This window comes from Zonotrichia albicollis, chromosome Z (genome assembly GCF_047830755.1).
Source record: "Zonotrichia albicollis isolate bZonAlb1 chromosome Z, bZonAlb1.hap1, whole genome shotgun sequence".
Taxonomy (NCBI): Eukaryota; Metazoa; Chordata; class Aves; order Passeriformes; family Passerellidae; genus Zonotrichia; species Zonotrichia albicollis.
In genome coordinates this window covers 15,701,426-15,723,250 of record NC_133860.1, presented here as the reverse complement: position 1 = coordinate 15,723,250, position 21,825 = coordinate 15,701,426, and the positions used below count along the sequence as shown (strand labels likewise).

The following is a 21,825-nucleotide window of genomic DNA, read 5'->3' as shown; positions in this document are numbered from 1 at the left end:
ATCTGACCTTGTCTGCTGCAAATTGGCAGAATCCCCAAAAAATGAGGAGGGGGAGCAGTTTACTTGACATCAAGAAGGCTTATGCTTTCATTTCTTGTGCATGCCATCTAAAGAGTATTAATGTTCATAAGAGGCTGAAAGTTATGAATCAAGTTTGGTATATAATTAGTTTTCTTCATCTACTGTTTGCAAAGTATCCAACTGCCTTGTCTGAGCCTTTCCATTCAGCACCTTCAGGAGACGATCCTGAGTACAAATGTGACTTAAAGGCCAGACAAGAGAAAAAAAGTAAGTAAGCCATTTTTTATGCTTTTCCATGATGTCTCGGAGTATTATCAGAAGCCAAGGACTTCACGGAAAGATGTCCCAGACAGAGGCACCATGGAGGAGGGGGGAACTGTCTGACTCATACTTCTTGCTAGGCATCTAAAGCACTAAAGAAATCTAGATGCTAAACCTGAGTAATTTCCAAAAATGCAGCAGTGGCTCTGCCCTCCATGGTTTGGGAAACCCAGTCACAGTTACACTTCAACAGACAAATCCAAATGCTGCTAAAAGAGTTTATTAAAGACCATACTAACAGTTCTCATAACAATGGCACGTACAATGATTCAAAATCATGACAAATAGTGTGGAGTTTTGAAGAGCATTATTAAAACACACCATGGACAAGAACAAAGCAGATGTGCTGTCTCAGAACTCTACAAGCAGGCCCATGAAATACAGGAGTCACATCATACAGCTACACAAGTGTCAGAGAAAATAGAAAGGAAAAAAAAGTCATTCAATATGCAGTCCTTGAATTTATTGACAGTATTACAGTACTTTATGGGCAAGGACTGGCTTGTTCCAGCTGCACTTTCCAGAGCACAAGGGCAGCTGGAAAAGCAAAAATATCCCCAATAAAAACCCTCCAACAAACATGCCTCAGGTGCAATCACCATTCCAGACCTTCCTGCTCACTAATTTTCAGTCAGAAATTCTGACCTCCCTGCAATTACTTTGCTCAGGACAGTGTTTTGTTTTTTTTAACTAAACAAAAGCAGGATGCTTCTTTAAGACAGTGCAAAAATATTTCAATGGTATTGTCAATGGTATTATAAGATTAATGACAATCAGCATGGATCAACCACAGCACGGCCAACAGCATCTCCAAGATCAGAAGCAAACGGACGTGCTGCCCCTTGACCAGCACTCCAGACTGAAGGCTTGCAGAGGGGAGGTGTGTTCCTCCCTCCCAAGCAAGCCATCATTTCTGGGTTCATAGTGAGGAATGGTCTTAGCTACTCCAGGGTAATAAAATGCTACAGAAAGCCTGCAATATTAAATTATCCAATCCTCTGTCAAGCACTAACAAAAGAATATTGAAGTGGAAAAAGCACATAGCAGCCATGTGATTCGTAATGGCTCTAACTCTACAATTCTAACGCCGATCCCTTCCCGACCGTGTCGGTCACGGCAGCCCGAGCGTGCCTTGCGGAGCCGAGCAGCTTACAGCACTCCCACGGCCATCAGGGACTCCCAGCAGCACGTGGGGATTTGTATTCTCCGAGACACACCAGCTAATTACAGCTGCAGCCTGCTCCTGCTGCGCTGCCTTTGCAGCTTTTGGCTACGAGATCTCAGGCCCCACTCTGGGCTTGTGGCCCTGGTCTGGCCTGTGCTCACAGCAGCACATCTGTGGAGGTACATTCACTCGGTGTGCATCTTCAGAGCATCTGCAGCCTCTTCTTCTTTAGGCAGATGTTGAGGTGTCTGTATATCATGTTGGCATAATCTGTGTCAGAAGATCCCCAGGCAGCTCCACAGTACGTGTATTCAATGAGAGATAACTGTGCTTTGTCAAACCCCTCAAATCATCTCCTCCCAATTTCCACACAGTTGTGTTTGCATCGTAGTGTGATTACGCAGAACCTTTTTAATGCCTGCCAAATTCAGAGGATAAAATCACAGTGCTGCATATCAACAAAACCCAGCAATTCCAGCCTCCAATATAAAATAATTTATATACACAAAGCAGAATTTACATGTTAAATAAGAAGAGATTGTCTCATTCTCTACGGTGTCTTACCCAGCTACTAAAAAATAAATAATTCACATCAGATTGATGGATTTGTTTCCTATACAGCACACGTGCGCTATCGGAGCTGACAAAGACAACATGAAAAAACCTTTTGCAATTAATAAAAGAACTGTTGAACACTTGCACATATTGGCACAAGGCAGAAGAGGAAAGAGAACAGCTCAGCTCAGGTGCCTTCCTCTGTGGAGCGGGACTCAGATTTCAGCTTCACAAATTCCTTGGCAACTTCATCATTGGTTCTCTGAGAGAGAATCCTCAGGATTGTGAGTCCAGTCTCATCCATGTGAATCCTGCGCCCGAGGGGGCACCAGCAAGCACAGCTTCCTTTGTCTGCTATGTCTCTGAGCTGCATCACTGCTATCCCCAGAACCCGGTCCTCCCGGGCAAAGCAGTAATCCTTCACACAGACTTGGAGCTCGTAGGCATCAGGACCATCTTCATTCCCCAGGATGCTGAAAAACACACACAAATTAATTTACAGAGTTTGGACTGCAAAAACAAAGGTGCCAGCACCAGACTGGAGGGCTGTGGTAAGTCACAGGAAACTCCTTTCTACAGAAAACCCTGGTCAGAGGGAGAGAAGTAAAACCTGCAGCATGTGGGCATTTTTGCTGATTTATAGCAGATAAAGAAAACATGGTTACTGAAGAAGAAAAAACAAGGAACCTCTTTCAAGCTGCCTTTGCAACTTGTGTGTGTTTGTGTGTGTGTTAAACTGTGAAACGAGAGGAGTGGGAAACATTAAAGCCATGCTAATCGATTTTCAACTCAGATGACTTTAAACATTTCTGCTTCTGCTAAGGATGGCTTCATTTCAGAATTACTATTTTAATTAGATGAAGTTTTTGTTAAAGATTCAGGACCTTCCATTAATGTGAAAGCTAACAAAAATAAATCCCCAACCCTTCTGATGTTTCTAAAATTAAAATAATAAAAGGAAGAAAATCTCTTCACTTAGAGGAAGCTTGCTTTTCCTCAGAGAACGGAACAATTATATGAACACCCCCTTCTCTCCCTTCTCCCCCAGATATTTATAGCCTTTTGCTGGTCAGTTCTCATCATCTCATTTTTATATGTACAGGTGAGAGAGTTCAAGCCTGCAGCTCCTTCTGTTAAGCCTCCCAAGAAGGAATATGTCCTTGTAGTAATGAAAGAAAATGAAATAAGAAGAGATCAATACTCAATGCTGAGAAACACAGCAATTTTAGCAGTGCAACTTGCTACCAATTCCAAGGGCTGTATCCTTGGAAACGAGTTCCGAAAGCATGTCCCACAGGTCAAGTTGGGATAAAAACGCACATTAAGATTAAGAAATAAATAAAAATGAACTTTTAGCCTCAACTCTACCAATAAAAAATACGAAGTTCATTAAAATGACAGAGCACAGTAAAATGTGTTCATAGGGCACACACAGAGCATTTCAGAAGGTGGCCAAAGGACACTGCTGGTATAGAACAAACCTCTGCGTCCCACCCGCAGAAAAAAACTTCCATAATCCAGCTTTTCTGCCAAGACATCAAAGACAGGACCAAGCTACTGGTTCATGTACTCTTCTTGGCCCTATGCAGACGGTCTGGGGACACTGGACAACCCTATCTGTCCCTCTGCATCTGCACTTGCTATGCCAGATCCTCAGGATATTTTTGAGACTTACAAATGAAACGTTTCATTGTATTTTGGAGCCCAGTTGTTGCTCTTTGACTTGGTTGTGAACTTCCTCTTCTTGTCACTCTGGTGAGGCCCAATCATGGTGATCTCAACAAATGGACGGAACATGCCAGACGTCTGCCACTTCAGGTCATTGGCTGCCACAACTGCAAAAGAGAGTCACAACCTGGTTCACAGCAAATACTCATTTGTATTTTTTGCTCTGGACATCCTTCGGCTCTGCTCTGCTTTCAATTTCTTGTTTCTAACTCAAAACATGACAGTGTCACAACACATATGGGCAGGACTTTTTTGTAATGCAAGGATATGCTTTTTTGATCTAGATAAAGTTCTATGAAGGGAATTTAATGTGTGCATTAGTATGTAACTTCTGCCATACAGATTGTCAAGAAATAAACCCAAGTTCACATTCCTCCAGCTCCGGGCAGGCTGCCCTGTTCCATGCTTACATCACCATTATGTCTGGGATAAGAAAAAAAGGGGCATTTTGGAGGCCAATATTAAAGTCTCTGTTGAAAAAGAAAATGGGATTGCAGGTAAGAAAAACAAAGCCCATGAGCTGCGTGTAGTTTCAGGATCCAGAATTATTAGCTTTTAATTCTCATTCTATCTCAGGTCACTGCAGGGAGCAGACTGAAGCAGAGGAAATAGCTCTGAAAGCCTGCTTTTGCACTTCAGTGTAGATTTAACCAGAAGAGAGGCCCAAAGAACTGTTTATATAAATCTTCAGAGGAAATTGTGAAGTAGTTCAGTATGCTGTATTCAAGTGAAGGAGACAAAGGAGGAAAAGAGACCCTGGGATGAATCACTGCTTTGGTTGTTTCCAGAGTGGCTGTTCAGGGACCAGTGTGGCCTTCAGGACTGGGGAGAGGAGCCTCTGAGCTCTCAGGGCCTCTGTGATCTCTGGGTGTACACTGAGCAGTTTCGCAAGATCAGCCTGCCCTGCTCTCTGCAGCTCAGACTAAACTGTGGCGCCTGGCGAGAGCCACCATCTGATTTTTGTTTACTCGCATACATCGCTGCCAATAAACAACCGGCTGTGCGCTGCCATGTCACCGGCTGGACAAGCTCATTGGCTGTTTCCCTACATGTCCCTGATGTGGAACAGAGAAAACAATCCTGGCCTGAGATCCCATGAGCTAACACAGAAATGTCCTGACTGCCAGCTGGAGATTGGCCCCGTGGAGCCCAAGCAGCAGCGCGTGCTCTGCCGTACCTTTCACCGTGACCTTGTGCTCCCCGGTTCCTGGGTGGGTGTACAGGTCGATCTGGATGGACACTTCTCCCACGGGATCATCCACACCGGAGCCTGTTGGGAGGAAATGGACACCCCCCCCATGCACACATGGATTACTGGTCATTGGCACAGGTCTTTATGGCCTCAGGAAGACAATGTGGTGTTTTCACAGCACATCTCCCAGAGCCAGCTTTTCAGTCATCCCCGAGAATGTCACAGTAGTGCAAGATAACATCAGGCTCACATGCCCAACACACATAAACACCAACACCTCTTCCAGTCCACCAAAGATTGCATCCTATTGAGAACAGCAGTGAAGGCTTTTAAAGAATTTAAAAGACCTCAACAGTGGACCATCATGGGGAGCAAGGATTTTTCAGAGGTTCCTGCCAAGCTACTGTGTATACATGCAGGCATTCCAGTGGCGGACATTGGCATTCTTGTCTGCTCAGGGAAGAAGGGAGGACAAAAAAAATCAACAATAAAAGAAAAAGAAGAAGAGGACATCACACAACAGAGGAAATATAGGCAAAAAAATATACAGGTATTAGTGATTTGCACAGAGCCATAATGCAGTCTCACCCTACAAGAACCTTCCTGCATGTTGTACATCACCTACACGTTGTCATCCTTACTGTTTATCTGTTTCCCTCTGGAAGATGATGAGAACCCCTTCTTTGTTGTGCATCAAAAATGATGAGAGAGAAGCACTCACAATTTGCATACTTATTTCTCTTTATCAATTAGCCAGGGAGAAAACAAGATGTAGTTTCAGAGGGAAAAGATAACATGTTCATAAAAGAGGGAGATCTCATGAACATTACAATTCATATATTATGATTTTTTCAAACTTTTAAACTTTTAATCATAATTATCATCATGTAATATATGGAAATGACAATTTTTTCTGGGTAATAAAGTTAAGATGTCATGTAAATTACAGAAAATTACTGCTTTGCAAAATGAAAATCAAGTTTTGATAAGAGAGTGAGATTTTTCTGACTTTCTCTTTGATAACTGCCTGACCTCAGGTTGACAATTAGCAATGCTGTTGTAATTGAGATATCTAGAGGGTAATTGAGTACCTATGAATAGCAGTTGTTCTGTCAAATTTGAGGGTAAGATACATTACTAAATGAAAAACTGGTCTGTTTGAAATTCTAGCTAAGGAGATTGAAGGATATCATTACACAAACATTTTGATTAGACTGATCTAACAAGTCAACTTTCAGAAGAATGGTCTGCAGCAGCAAAACCACTCATTTAAAAACCAAGAGGTTGAGTGCCAACCAGTGCAATTCTCTGAGGAAAACTACATGCCACAGAACTGTAGGCACTGGAAGTCAGATTAATATACCAGTAAAAAAACATCTGAGCAACTAAAACAGAACCTCAAATTATTACCTCGGGGTAGGTTCTCATTTTTGACCTGAGTACATTAAATAATCTTCAGAGGCAACAAATATGGTCTTGAACATACTGTTTCCTCCCTGCTTAGAAGGGCAAGATTGCTTTTTTTCTGTATATAAGCACAGAGCTTAAAAATTGGTAGGCTTAATTATTGACCTGATGCATCTGCTGGTGTGGGTCTGTCACTTCATTGTTGGCATTTTCCACAGCAGAGGCAGAATTCCCATCAGTATGCAATGGCCATATCCACAGAAACATCTGCCACCAGACATTCAGATCTTTAACTGATCTTTAGTGTAACTAATAGGTTATAAAGGAGATGCTGATGCCTCAGAAGAATAAGAGCAGAATCATCCCACTACCTTTGAAGAAGACAAAACTCATATTACAGTTTTTTTCCTACCTTCATTCTTGTCGTTTCATATAAAAAATCTTGTTCTATGAACTGATATTTTCAGAGACAAAAAACTACTCTGAAGATGGCCAACAAAAATATTCTGAGCATGTATATCTGTGCACATACACACACTTGTACGTTTAGTGACAAACACATTTAATTCTTGACATGAAAGCCTCACTGGTATTGCAGTGCTGAAAGGTGAAACTGCAGAACTGAGCTCGTGCAAAGGGTTATAGATGTGTTTCACCTGAGATAATAAAAAGACTTTGGACAGCAAAAAATAAATTAAGAGATGAAACACTGCAAGACTTAATATATGTAGGGGTCTCCTGGGCATCCAGACCTTTAGATAACCCCCCTTCAAGCCAGATGGTTCAAGCTTGGCCATAACCTTGAGTGCATTTCCAACATTCCCGTGTATTACAGTAGCCCTTCTCAGCAGACCACACGCATGCAAGCCCAGGACTTGAAACACACACCCCATGGTAAAGGGAAGGGGAATAAGTCTGCAGCATCTCCCAAAAACCAGTCCATTTTCAGGACAGCTTTCACATCCCATGAAAAAATCTCGAGCATGGGAACAGCTTCTCAGGCAAGGTACAGACTTCCAAACCACACAACCTGTGGCTCAGTCTGTGGGATGCAGGCATTCAGTGGAAGTTCACTTCTACAAAGGAACTACAGGGAACAGGACTCTGGAAAAGGTTTCTGAGCATGGGCAAGATGATTTGAAAAGCAAGGCAGTTGGGTAATGTTGTTATGGTAACAACATTAATCTTGAACATACCCTTATCAGGAAGAATGTCCTCATTAGCGGTAAACCTTATACCTTTCCCATCATGCACTGAGACATGAATTCAAAAGGCAAGAAAGCAAGCAGGATAAAGAGAGAAGAGTATGAATTACAACACAATTAGCAATGTCACTTAAACACAAGGCAAATATTCTAGCTCTTAACAGACAAAATATCCTCCTTCTGCACCAGGATTTGGAGAGCAAGGCTGTCTGCAAGTAAGGCACAGTCTGGGTTAAAACAGAACAGAATTTGTGCTGGCATAACTAAACGGCGGCCCAGATCCGATCTTTCAGAGCAAACGTTTAGCAGCACAGTGCCATATAAGCCTACCCAGTAATGACATGAAAGCAGTAGGTACCTCACAAACTGGAAGGTGCAACCACTGAGCCGGGAAGTAAGAGAAGCAAACAGCATTTTTAAATGATACTGCATAAAGCCATGTCCTCCCAGGAGATTGTGGCACTTATGCAAAGGGAAACTTCAGTCACAGAGCTCTGGTAAGCAAATGTGAGCTGTAAATAATAGTGCTGTCCCTTCTGTCCCTCCAACTTGTGTGCAGTTCTCCAAACCCATCTATCAGCCACAGTTAATGAGAAGAGTAAGCAATTAATATCCTTCTTTAGCTCCAGTGGGAGAGAGGGAGTCACAGAATCACAGAATATGCAGAATTGGAAGTGACCCACAAGGGTCACTGAGTCCAGCTCCTGGCCCTGCACAAGACCATCCAAAGAGTGACACCTTCTACCTGATAGCATTGTCCAAGCATTTCTTGAACCCAGGCTTGGTACCGTGACCACTTCCCTGGGGAGCCTGTTCCAGTGCCCAAACACCCCCTGGGGAAGAGCCTTACCCTGATATCCAACCTAGACCTTTCCTGAGCACTGATTCTGCAGATATTAGGTGGCATTGTGCAAATCTTTTATTCCCCAAATAGGATCCAAAATTCTCAAGCCTACTAATGTACAAGACACTGATTTGGACCAGTAGCCAGCTTGCCCAATACTTGTTCCCTACAGTGGCTTAGAATTAGTCACAAAGAACTGTCATCAGTCAGCTTTGAGATCTAATTGATGACCTCGTAACGCGTGTATATGATGCCCTAAAGCGAGAACTTCATTCTTTCTAAACGTCTTAAAAAATACATAAATACCCGTGCACCCACTTCTGTGGCAGCCTTGTATATTCCTGCTTCTGTAATGATAATGATAATGTTCCATTATCTTTGTGTTTCTGCTAAACACTTGTCCTCAGTCAAGTTTTACAGTCAAATCATGCATTGCATGAAGCCACTTTCTCATATCATCTTTGAATTGTCACTTTTGTGTCTTCAATGGAGCACTTTCCTTTCTCTAATTTTAAGTACTCCAGACTGTAGTACAGACTGCAGGACATCAGTGCTGCACACTTTCTTGTACCTTAGCTCAGCATTTATTTAACAGTAATTTAACAGTTAAAATAAAAAACTAGCTCCACATAAAAAACTAGCTTGGATATGTAATTGGAAATATGTGCACGGAACAGCAAATATGGTAAGCATTCACTCAAATGTGCACTCAAGTTCCCCATTAAAACGTGGTTTGTGTAAGTGATGGCAACAGCCAGGTTCCTGGAGTGCCTAGTGGATGCAGCAGTCTTTGACCTGTCTGGCCACTGGATGTCATCATTGCTCTGCTGGGACACAGCTGCAGGACCATTCTCTCAAAGGTATGGATTTTTAATTTAATTTCAGTGTTTTAATGCAGTATGTTTGAACATAAGGAAGACTAGACTGTGCTGCTGTAGGCAGAGATCACAGAACCACAGAGCCATCACAGCTGGAAGAGACCTGCAAGGTCATCTAGTCCAACTGTTAATCCAGCACCACCAAAATCATCCCTAAACTATGTTCCCAGATTCTACATTTAGACACCTCTTGTACACTTCTAGAGATTGTGCACTTCTCAACCACCTCCCTGGGCAACTTATTCCAATGTCTAGTCATCTTTTCAACGAAAAAATAAATTCTAGTATCTAACCTGAACCTCCCCTGGTACAACTTCAGGCCATTTCCTCTCATCCTTTACCTGAGACATGGCAAAAAAGACCAAATTGCACCTCACAATCTCCTTCCAGGTAGTTTCAGGTTGCCTCTGAGCCTCCTCTTGATGACTCAACCCACCAAAACTGAACTAAACTTTCCTCTTTAGAAACAAACCCTGCTTTGCTCACAGAATCTTTGAACTATCTACACTGCTAAGGGAATGCCAGTATCAAGCAGCCTCATTTGCACACAAGGGAATGTATGTGAGCTAGGGAATGCTGTCCCCTTGATGCTGGGACTTGGTGTGATGACCTGCTGGCAGAGCCAGCACAGTCTGTGGGGTTGCCAGCTCTCTTAGGCTTGGAAGGATTGAACAAAAAGGATTCCATTCAAGGAGATTGCAGAAGGACAAGCCAGGGAGTTTTATGACTTTGCTGCTGGGATGAAGTAGCTTAATGCAAGGCTTTTAATTAAACAGCCTGAAAACACAAAAATACCAGTTTTTGTTTAGACCCAACCCTTTGTAGCATCTGTCTCCTCTTACTGAGAATAGTGACATTCACAGTCAGCCAGTGATGGTCCTTGACTGGAGACCAAATTATTCTGTACAATAATATGGAGATGTTCACATCGAAGCAACAAAATTAACTGTTTACACCTCCACATTAAATGAAACAGCACCACAAAGCCATAAGACTTCTCAGAGAGTCACCAAACAGTTTGGTGACCCATCCCAGCAGCTTATTAATATGTTGTGTGGCAATCTGCAATCATCTAGCTCCCACATACCCTGTACTGGCTGCAGACAAAACAGTGCATTTGCTGCTCACCTCAGAGACTTCTCCCCTTACAGGCAGCCTGTAGCTCTGTGAGTCACCACGCTGCTGTCAGCCTTAGTCAGGGCCACTTGGGCTGTACCACACACACAGCTGGCCTGTGACACAGGCACTGACAGGTTTCTGCAGTGGTGTCTTGCTGAAATGGTGCCTCACACCACCGCACAAGCCTCAGTACAGTAACTTCAAATATCACTTAAGCCACCCACCCACATTAATTCATGAAACGTGACTGTTAAGTGAGGACTGCAGAGAAAAAAAGACCACAAACACCCTAGGCCTTATGTTTCACATATTTCTGCTCTCCCCAAATGTAGTCATGGAGTGGCAAATAAGCCCCTTTTCCTCTTTTCCAGTTTCACCAGCTCCAAACTGCCACACTTTCAGAAATGCTACTGCCAAAAGCACTCTTACAAACTGGCAGTACAAGGGAGAGGAATTATGAGCAGAGCCAAGAGCTCCATTGAACCCTGCCAACACAAAAGAGTCTTACCCTGAGCTGTCTGAGACTGGACAAACGTTTTGATGAGAGTGTCTGTGGTCTGAGTGTAGAGGGAGAGAGCATATCGAAGTGACTGTAGGTCTGGACTCTTCTCCAAGAAGGTTTTCTTCAGACCATTCCCACCAGCATGGAAATATTGCTAAAAGCAAAAAGAAACGGTACTGAGCAAGAACTGCAACCAGCAACCAACATGTACGAGCAGTTGTGCATACAGATACAGCTGGAAAAATTCACAAAATAGCTTCTATACTGGAAACCCAGCCCTCAGACCAGCTGATACCAACTGGTCATGGCATTCCTCTTCCAAAGCACTTAAATATGAATATGCTGACTCGCAGCACACCAGTCCCCTGAACCTCTTCAGGTGTACACATATATGGCAGTATTCACTTAGAGCCTTTATCACTGTGACAGCAGGGACAAACTCCTGCCATCTCATAAACCAGGACAGGCACTGTCCTCCCGAAGAGGACTTGGGGATGGAGTTGGGAACAGCAGAAACAGAAATGGAATCACTTACTTTGATTGTATCCAGTGCCAGGTCCAGAACAGCACACTGCTTTGGAGTGAGGCTCCTGGTTTCTTCTCTCACCATATGATCCTGCAAACAACCATTGTATTTGACATAAGTCAGTTGTCAGAGGCTACAGAAAAAGGAGTCCCCAGCATCACCACTTTCTCCAGATTCAAGCTGTATCTGCATGGTGGCAGCATTAATTCAGCTGTTCAAGGAATGCTTAATGGAGTCTCTCAGAGTCATTTATTATAGCTTAACTTGGAAATAAACTAATTTTCTCTCTTTCTTGCAGGCACAGAAGACATAAATAAGGAAAGAACTGGACAAAGGTAAGCAGCAATTTAAAATCACAGTTTGTCTCTTGAGAAAACCTAAACAGAAGCCTGCCTGACACCTCTGTCATTCTAGAAAAGCCACAACAAAACTCTCCAAATATCATCTAAATCAAGGAATTCTGAGAACTAGGCATTAGTGAAAGTTGTTATGTGTCTGTTGTTTGTGAATTTTTTAAACTCTTCCAACTACAGAGGTCACTAATTCATTCCATCATTTGTGAAAAAGAAGAAAAAGAAAATAGATTTGCTAAAAGAAGACATTGTTCCCATTAAGACCCACCAACTCTAACAGCAAAAAGCCAGTAATCACTTGGGAAAGAATTCCCTTTTCTGCAGTGGAAGCACATCCCTGCTAGAGTCCTGGCTGACTACAAGGATGTGCCATCCTTTGGCATTTCACTAAGCTCTTTCTCTCATGCTTAGTCTAGACCCCAGGGGAAAACAGCGTATTTTAGGAAGCCAAAGCTTTGCACAAACCCATATTCTAACTGAGTAGCTGGAGGGTCAGGCCAGTTGACTTCAGGTTGGGGCCCTAAAGCATTCATAAAAAAGATGTAAGCCAATCAGGCAAAGGCTTTATCCCTACTTTAAACATGTCCTAGGCCCTCTAGACACTTGCCAGGAGACACATCTGCTAAATTGCCTCTGTGTAAAGCACACCTAGTCTGTGGCATCATGTGTGGGTTTCACAGGGACAAACCTGCTGGCTGTCTTGCAGCTTGCTGATTCTTCACACTGCCTGATGCTGTCCCATTCATTATCCACTGCAATCCATCTCCTGCCTGATGGAGACAGGGCTCTCTGCAGTCTAGGGGCAGCCATAAGGCATTTGCCACACTTCTTACAGACATCTAGCTATCAACTTTACACAGTGAAGCCTTGAACTGCAGTGAGGATGCCTCTCAAGCTGTCAGTTTCTCAGACAAGTTCACACCCTGCTTTCTTGAGTAGCAGAGATGTGCCTCAGTGTGCCTCTTCCCCCACACAGGATGCCCCTGGTCTGGGGGCTGTGTGCAGGGGCACAGTACTTGGTGAGCTGCAGTGTGCCTTCTGCTGTGATATGCTGCCCTGAGGGGAGCAATAGCTCTCTCCTTTTTCTTCATGAGCTGGGGGTAATTCAATTGAAGATGATGTGGCTTCACACTTCAGTACACAGAGACTTCAGTGCACAGAGGGTAAAGTGTTCTTTTCTCTGTCTCACAGTCAGATTAAGCACAAAATCAGACAGAGCCCAAGGCCACATTCATGGGAAAGGCCAGTTTAGTCAGGGTAGCTGTGCTCCCAAGGCAGAGCTACTTTCACATCTGTTAAAATTACTTTCTAGGCCTGCCTGTCATATTGCCCCAACTGCCACAGAAACCAGGTGGTCAGCACTTTTCTCTCAAACACCTACAGAGCTCATTCGGCCCCTCAGAGAGGCCACTCCGCCCGTGCCCATGCTGTCAATGCACAGCAACACATCACTGCTTTCTCTGAGTTTCCCAGTGTCATTTCCTTCAACACATTATGTAAAAATAATCCAGAGACTGGACTGGTAATACTTGCACCTACTCAGAGAGAAGCCCACGACTGTCATTCCTGTGCATACCTGCCCTCTGCAAATCCCACACTGTTCCTATAAAGAACTGTGCACAGTGCTACCTTGCGCTCCCCAGATTGCCAGCCAGGAGCAAGAAACAAATATTTACATCAAATAATTATGCAAGTTCAAGCAGAAGAAGTAAAAAAACCCAAAACTACCCCAAACAACCCAACTAACTTTTCCTGATCTCTCAGCCTCATCCTTGTACTCTCCATAAGTATTTTCAGAAGAAACTCTGTGGTCGGAGCTGGCTGTTTATCCTGGGGACAGCACAAGGGAGAGAAGGCAGCTGCTCCCTGCTCCAGTTGCTGGCTATTAAGTAAACTGAGCAGAAAGAGTTTGATAATAAGTGGGAGGCAGATATGTCGCACCAAGGAGTCAGGTTTATGGTTGGCTTTCTGAGCATTTTAAAATACACTGTAAAATTGATTTGTCATCAGGACGAGAGCCTGTGCTTGTCAGGTCTGTCAGTCTCAGTTTTCAGCTGAGTTATCTGATTCACTAGGGCTCTGTTCTCCCTGTCCTATTTAAAACCAATAATGCTTAAAATCCATCCCATAATTTTCCCAGGCTTTTAGTGGAACTGAAAAATGCAGAGGAGGGAGGTCTGAAGAACCAAGCCTTCCCTGTTAGCTTGTATGTGCCTGCAAAAACAAAAGGATAAAAAATAGAATATCCACAATTCTTACACAGACTCCAACAATTCTTACTCTTGTAGCACTCCTATTCTACTGGAAATATTTGGACACAATGTAATTTTCCTTATGGTCTCCAAAATTCAGGTGCTTTCATACTTGGGCACAACTGTCTTGCCACATGTAAAATCCTGTGCACCTGTACTGCTGCAGTTCTATATGCAGATATGCAAATAAAGGCTTGAACACACACCAGGGCTTGCCTGATTTGAGTGATTACATGCATTTCTAAAAATGCAGCCCAGAGTCACCAAAGTTAAGCTTTACAGTAACTGAACTGAAGAAGGGCCACTGCTGGGGGACAGCCTCCACCCAACCAGTGCAAATGGAAATCAGCAAAGCTTCCAACCCATTCCTGGCAAAAGGTGCCCTGTACACACTTTGAAATTCCAGTAATGAGAAAATGTGGAACAAGTAAAAATAACAGTGAATTTCAGTGGCCACGCCCAAGAATGCAAGCAAACCACAGGAACTCACAGACTGTCCTTGTGACCTGGGGGAAGAAACAGCAAATTCAGAGCTCTGCCCTCAGACACCAGGAGTACATGTGAAAGGCAGGAATGGCTTCTTTTTCATAATGTGGAGACATGAGTCCTTGCTGATGCTTTTGCAAGAGAAAAGGGAAACTCAGGAAACAGGAGTCTCATTTGGATGCTGTGCTTCAGCTGCCACTCTCTCAGGCTGGCTACAAAACTCCTTCCTCCCCATTTTTCCCATGGAAGCAACAGACATCATTGCAGGCGCAGGAAGCGGGGAAGGAAACGCAATCCTCATGAGACACCATGTCACCAGGGATGACAGCCTGACTGTGGGAGTGCACAAGGCCATCACTCAGCACCAGTGACAGCTATTCCCTCAGGAGACACACTTGGAGGCTTATGCTAGGTGACTATTAACTGCTATGTACCAGCCTCAAAATGTAGCTGGAGAACAGGTGCACATCTAATGACATACCTGCAAGCCCTGATCACTTGCTAGAACTGCTAATCAGCACTGCCTTAAATGAGCTGTGTACTGGCCACATAAACATGAATGGAAAATGTGTCTGCTGGGCAAGGGACACAGGTGTATGAAGAGAGCTTTATTAGTGTGCAAGACAAAACCAGAAAACTACAGGAAGGGACAAATGCCTTTTGAAAGTGCAATAATCACTTAGGACAATATCCTTTGCACCAGGAAGATTTCCTTGGTCATGCTCTGACACAGAGTTCAGGTCCAGCTCCATTTCCCTCGCAGCAGCCTGTGCACTGTGACACTTGAGATTTAGACCTCCTTCTCTTGCACAATACCAGTCTTGTAGCACCAGTGCAGCCACAGCAGAGCGCAATCTGAGCGCTGTGAGGCGTCACTATTTTCATACCATTCCTGTCGTGATCACTGAATTAGTGCTTGATTCGCTTATGATGAGGTGGCGTGCACTTCATAATGCTCATGTCATGCACTGTCACATCATGCACTGTCAAAACACATCAACAGAGCCTTCATGCTAAATGCCAGCTTGCCTGTGAAGGGAGCCCACGCAGAAGGAATTTACAGACACAGGCTCTCTTCCATAAGCAACAGTTATTTTTTTAACAGTCCATGTAATTCACCCACAGCTAACGCAAGTGTCTTTCCAAGCATTAGGGACTCCCTTTTATAAATGGGGATATGGAAGAGCTGGCCAGATATTGAGAAATTTCCTTTTTTTCATTTTAAATTGATGTACCAGACTTAGCACTGTGTATACAGAAGAGAAAAACTACTTTGATGATTAAATGCACAGTAAGATTAAATGTTAAGCACTATGCTAATGTTAGTAGAATGCATTTCAAAGCACATTTAATGCATTTAAAGGCATTTCTCTACAACTGCATTCAGCGACAAACCACTGGAAGCACAGGACATGCTATGCACTACCACATTTCCATGCTTACACACAGGGACATTAACACAAGCCATGCAGGACAATACCTTCAACTTTGACAAGTGTCCCAGTTCCTTAGCAGCACTGAAAATCAACTGTGTGCCCTATGGTTGCAGAAGTTAGAAAAGAAAGGAGGGGGGGAAAAAAGGGTTATAAACAAGCTTCACATATTTTTCCTTTGAGCAAGTCAAGTCAGTTCACAGCCACTTCACATAACCACCCCAAGGCCAGGCACAACAACTGGACTCTCCTTGCCGATTTATTACCTAGTACAAACCCTGGCATTTCTGTGGATACCACAAAAGCTATTTTTGAGCACAATGTCTTGCTAACCAGCTCACTCTTGCTTACAGCACCCACTCACACAGGATGAACCTTCAAATGGGCTGCACAAGGTTGGAGTGAAGGCCGTCTCCAAACACTCCTCTAGATTTCACATCTAAATAGATGCAAAGACTGCAAAAACTGGCCACAACAAAAGATCACACAAGATGATGAGAATCTGTCCACAGAGACAGGGCCCAGACGTCATGGTGGGGGTAAGCACAGATCAGATCACAAACAAAACTGGACCTCAGCTGCTCAGGGGTGAGAGATTGCCAAAGTCTTGTGAATGAACATCACCTTCAAATGCTCTAGAGCTTGGCCAATGGCTCTTCTTCCCCCACTGTGCCTTACTAAAGCTGTATAACCAATGAAGAAACACAAAGGGAAGATGAACCCAGTGATAGGAAAACTTGCTTCAAGTCACTCCACCAGTCCCACAGTAAAAGATCTGTTCCTTTTATCTAGCCTAAATCTACTCTCTTCTGGTTTAAAAGCTACATATACCTATGTACCAACTGGTTATTTAGGCATTTGGAAAATAAATGTTAACACATAAAACGAGTTTCAACTAGCTCAGAGCTAGTTGCTCAGAGCCCCATCTAACTGGTGATGGTTTACCTGCAGTAAATCCAATTCTCCTTCCCTCTCCATTACTATCCTTTCTTATCTTAACAGTCTTCAACACTCCCACTTAACCACAACAGCCTTGACCACACCCCACCCCAAAATACCTCAAACTGTAATGAAGTAAGATGTAAACCCAGAATTATTATACTGCCCTTTGCTAATGTCATTCAGCTTTCCTTTACTGCCTTCCTGGGTATTTGTTCATTGCTCTTTAGGTCAGTACTCTGGAACAAGAACTATCCCACATACAGGGATTTGCAGAGAAGACCCTGCGAACTGGCTACTACTGCAAAGATCACTGCTGAAATAATTTTTTTTTTTTAAGGATTAAAATGAATATAGCCCCTCTAAAAGTTTCCCTTCAGCAAAAAGTCTCTATACCTGTTCCCTGGAGTACCAGGAAAAAACCAGACAGTTTATAGATGTAACACTGGAAAACTCAAGACTTGCTCTAGGGCGACTGGACACCCTCTGCTAATTACAAGAGCAGCCCATAACTGAATTTTTAAGGTGAGGAAAGGCCTTTTCTTTAGTTTTTCCAGCTTTGGACATTTCTTCAAGCTGAAAGACTCTGTGACCTGAAACCAGAGATCACCTCTTGATTTGCTCTACTTGTAACCACCAGCTAGCCCTCACTGTTCCTCAGCCTTTTATGTTTGTTGAATACAAACTGACACAGAATGAACATTATTGATTTTCTAGCTAAACAGAAGCTCTTGATAAATGATTAAATTCACAACTTTTGGCAGGGATGGAGGGGAAAGTGCAGGTAAGCACAATGAATCTACAAAGGAAAGGTCTTGAAATGAGAAGGAGAGCTTGTCTTGCTGTCAGTATCCAATGGGTAGTGTTGAAGAGAACAGCTCTCTAATCTGAAAGAGCACAAACTTCCATGTATTTCCAGCAAGAAGGGTTGAGCATGACTGCACACCAGCAGCAACAGAGAGATTTCACTGTGGGTCATGCCAAAAAACCGACCTGAATGTGGGGTTTCACCAGCCTCTTCTCCCCAACAGATGTGCCTGCTGTTCTGTACAATTTGCCATGAAAGTCTGTTGACTTACAGGGTCTTAAAATTTAAGGTTTTTGAGTCTATTGACCATGCAGTAAACAAAAATGAAAACATTTTTTGTATCTGGAATTTTGAAAAAGGGAGTAGTCTCAAAACACAGTAACATCAACCTTTCTTAATTCAGTATTTTCAGCATTCACTGGACACTTTTTTTTATACACATTTGAACAACAACATTAACCAGCTCAGGCACATAGTCTTCCTGCCTCAAGCCTCTAAGGAGGGCAGGTCAGTAACACTGAGCAATAGCTTGTGACTGGACACGCTTCGTGGAACAAAGCTGCTCAGATAACTCCCAGCTCTTGCACGCTAAGAAAATCCTTGTCAATCAGTGGCAATCTCTGTCAATGCATCTGCAAGGAGAAACTATTTTGCTGTTACACTGAGTTTGTCATCAGTGATGGCAACATCTAATGAAAATCCGGACAACTCCTTCCTCTGCCAAATGGCATTCTTGTAAACAAGCTGCCATACTCCTGAGAGAAGTTATTTATGATGGAAAACGTAGCACAAAGCTCTACAGACAGCGCTTATTCCAGTTGTGCCAGAGAGTGAGAAGAACTGAACTTAAATTATCAGGTAGCTTTGAGAAAAGCTGCCCACAATGGAATTGATTAAAATGTCAAGGATAGAATATGAGGACAAATTAAATTCTTATCATGAATCATGCACAGCTCTGCAGCAAGCACAGCTGGAAAAGGAATGGGCACTCATGCTGGTTTTCCTCGCTCTTCCATGATGTTAGTTGTACTTTTCTAAACTCTTCAGACACAAGAAACACACCTTTAGTCCACCACATAGAGATTTTAAATTCCTTGTTAAGGGTCTGATGCTTTTTTGTGCCTTCAGTGAAAGCATGCAGAGAAAAATCATCTGCTGACTCAAGTCTAATTGTTGGAAGCAAGAGGATGGCACAGATTTACACTCCAACTGACTCAAACCCTCAAAGCTCAACTGTCCTACTGCTCAGCTGACAAAGCTGGGAAACAAAAGCCTACTGCAAGTTTTTTGGATTCCAGTCCTTTTTTGGAAACTGTATTATATGTGATGCTTATTTTTCTGAAACGCAACACTGAAAGGAAGTTTTATCTCACATTGTACATTTATTTCCCATATTTTTGTAATTCCTATGTTCAACAACAATGAGATCTGATAATTTAACAGCATTTAAGTTAATTTTAAAAACTCTGTTGTATCTGGCAACATCTGTTAGCACACATTAAGATAAAACTATATTTTAGGTGTTGTGGTGTATTAAACCACAAAAATTGACAAAATAAGCTTAAAAGTGGGGATGAAAAGGGGAAAATAATTACTTGTCAGTACAGAGAACTAGGCACATATGCAGTTCACAGACCATAATTTTATTCAAGGCTAAGAAAGCTTTTTCTCCTCACAGAGGCAGCCTTCAACTTTTCTGCTCCAAGCTAGCACAAGGGAGAGGATTCATTTAAAATAACAGAAGTTCAGAAAGGTTTCAGAAAACCTCTTACAGCCACACTCTCCTCCACCACACAGCTCTAGAGCAGCTCAGGCAGATGAGCCTGAAAAATAGGCAGTCGGGAAGTCAAATGCAAATTCTGTCCTCAGCTTAAAGAAAATTTAGTTCTTATCCTGGAAGATGTTCTCATTTAGTGACGACAAGTCTGACAAGTAGAAAAAAGTACAGCAGGAGCAAGCACAAACAGAGCCTCACGTGAATGGCTGCAGGGTACTATGTGAAATAAATAAAGGAAAGACTCCAAAGGAATCACCTGGTTGTAAACTAAGCACTTCTTCTCTCACCCGACTAGTCACTGATGGCATGGTACAGTTTCATTGTAAGCAGTTGAGAAAGAAATGTATAACTATTCTGTTAATATCACCGAGCGTTGTGTACTGAACCCCAAAATACAGATTCCCAGAGTGTATATCCACTCAACCAAGACAGAAGGTGTTTAATTACATGCTGGATCTTAAAATTAGTGAGGTGTGAATTACTTGGTGAGTTACTGGGATCATATTGCCGCTAATCTCACAAGCCACAGGCAGAGAATGCTCAGAGAAGTCACCCATCTGGAAGCCATGAAGGAGCAGCAAATCAAGTCGTCAGAGTGGGAGGCTGTAAAACTGCCCTGTCCCCGCTGGATCCCTCACAGTGCTAACACTTTCTCACCTGAGCCCCACACCACAGAATCTTCCAGAAGCAGATTTAAGTGGAATTTTTAAGTCTGGAGAGAGTTATTTAAGCACTGTGCAGAGGCAGGGTCACGCAAGTGACAGGTGAGGCAAACTGCAGGGTGACAGGAACCTTCTACCTGAGTAGAAGGTTTCCATGACCTCCATCAAAAAGACTTCTGCACCTCCAGCAGTTTTGCAGAAAGAAGATAAAATATTCCATAAAAGAGATTCTTTTCTATCATGAATATCTGCTAGTTCTTAAGGGCTGCACATGAGTTTTAGGACGGAAATCCCCATCAGTGGTCTTTCAAACACAGTGAGGCTCCACTAGGGCATTCTGTTGCTAAGGGCTGGGAGGAAAGTGTGTTACAGTGCCCGAGGCTATTTGTGTCTGATGTTCTTGCAAAAGAAAAAAAAAAAAAGAAAAAGAAAAAAAAAAGGCAAGCCAAATTAGCTAAGAGCAGCTTGGCACGGAAGTAGAAGAGCAAAAAGAAAGTACTGCTTCTGCCCATGCTGGCAGCCCCAAATTTTAGCTTGCCTTGCCCAGCTAGTCTTCTCTGAATGATGAAAATCTGGTAGTGACAGAATAAATGGCTATGCTCCAGAGAACAGTGGAAGCAGCTCTTTGTCCTTGCAGCTCATCCAGCCTCACCACCAGTGCCCTGCTCAAGGACTGCAGACAAGGCCACTTCAATCACTGCATTGTTTGTAACTGTCTTTCTGGAAGAGCAACTCATTTCTAGTTTAGACTAGATCAGCCTCCTTGCTACCATACAACTAATTAGACACCAAGAAATCCAGCTATGAGCATTTTGTGTTATCTCAGACAAGAAAGTATATGCTTCAAGTTGCTTCTCCATTTGAAACTGAAATGATGACACCAAGAAACTATGAAAAAAACTTTAAGTGGCTTATAGCAATATCCTGCTGGTTGGAAGAATTGGCTGATCACAGTTATTGCCTCCTTCATGATACAAGTACTGAATCACTCTCCTACTCTGCCTCTGAAATCCAAAACTAGCAAGCATAAAGCTCAAACAGTTCCTCCCTAGTTCTCTCTGAGGCCCTTGATCTCAGTGATTACATTCCAAATGGGTCATGCTAATGCTGCTTCTACATGATGATTTTAGCACCTGCCCTCAAAGACTCCTTTTTAAAAGCAATTCAACCAAGACAAAGAAATTTCACCTTCCTAAACTTATTTGCTTTTTCTTCTTTACAAATCATAAAGGGAAGCAGAAATGATTACTCCAAATCTGAGCTCAGAGAGAGCAGTCTTCAGCAAATTATACTTCATGCTAATTTCATGGTTGTAGGTATAACAGTGCACTTCATCCCAGCAGTTCTATTTAAAATCATCATTATCAAGGCCAGAGACAAGGGCCTTCCCTCTCAGAGCAAGAGACACCTATAGCAAGAGGCAGGTTTGCATCACTTCCCTGGACACTGCAACCCAAGAATCCCAGTGCAGATATGTGAGGGAACTGCTGAATAGTGAAAAGCGCTATTGTTCTACCCACCACTGGGAGAAAAGTAAGGCTGCATAACTGAGCCACAGACTGCAAGTTCACTCTAATAGCCAGATGAAAAGAAGTTCTGGATCATCTGTAAATAATGAGGTTACATCCCAAACTTCACACTGCCTCCAACTG

General features: G+C 43.0%; 1 protein-coding gene across 7 annotated transcripts in view; it reads right to left on the bottom strand.

Moving 5' to 3' along the window:
• Positions 1 to 546: 546 nt before the first annotated feature.
• Positions 547 to 21,825, bottom strand: part of UNC13B (unc-13 homolog B) — a 206,993-nt gene continuing 185,714 nt past the window's right edge. For 4 of the 7 annotated variants that reach the window (XM_074533532.1, XM_074533533.1, XM_074533535.1 and 1 more), the window contains 7 exons: positions 16,035 to 16,091; positions 11,473 to 11,553; positions 10,944 to 11,091; positions 7,586 to 7,642; positions 4,968 to 5,060; positions 3,738 to 3,897; positions 547 to 2,535 (listed from right to left, as the gene is read on the bottom strand). In XM_074533532.1, the coding sequence (XP_074389633.1) occupies positions 2,250 to 2,535; positions 3,738 to 3,897; positions 4,968 to 5,060; positions 7,586 to 7,642; positions 10,944 to 11,091; positions 11,473 to 11,553; positions 16,035 to 16,091 (882 nt within the window). In that variant the 3' untranslated portion in view covers positions 547 to 2,249. The remainder of the gene's footprint in view (positions 2,536 to 3,737; positions 3,898 to 4,967; positions 5,061 to 7,585; positions 7,643 to 10,943; positions 11,092 to 11,472; positions 11,554 to 16,034; positions 16,092 to 21,825) is intronic. The other 3 variants (XM_074533534.1, XM_014270368.3, XM_074533531.1) reach the window with 1 other exon arrangement.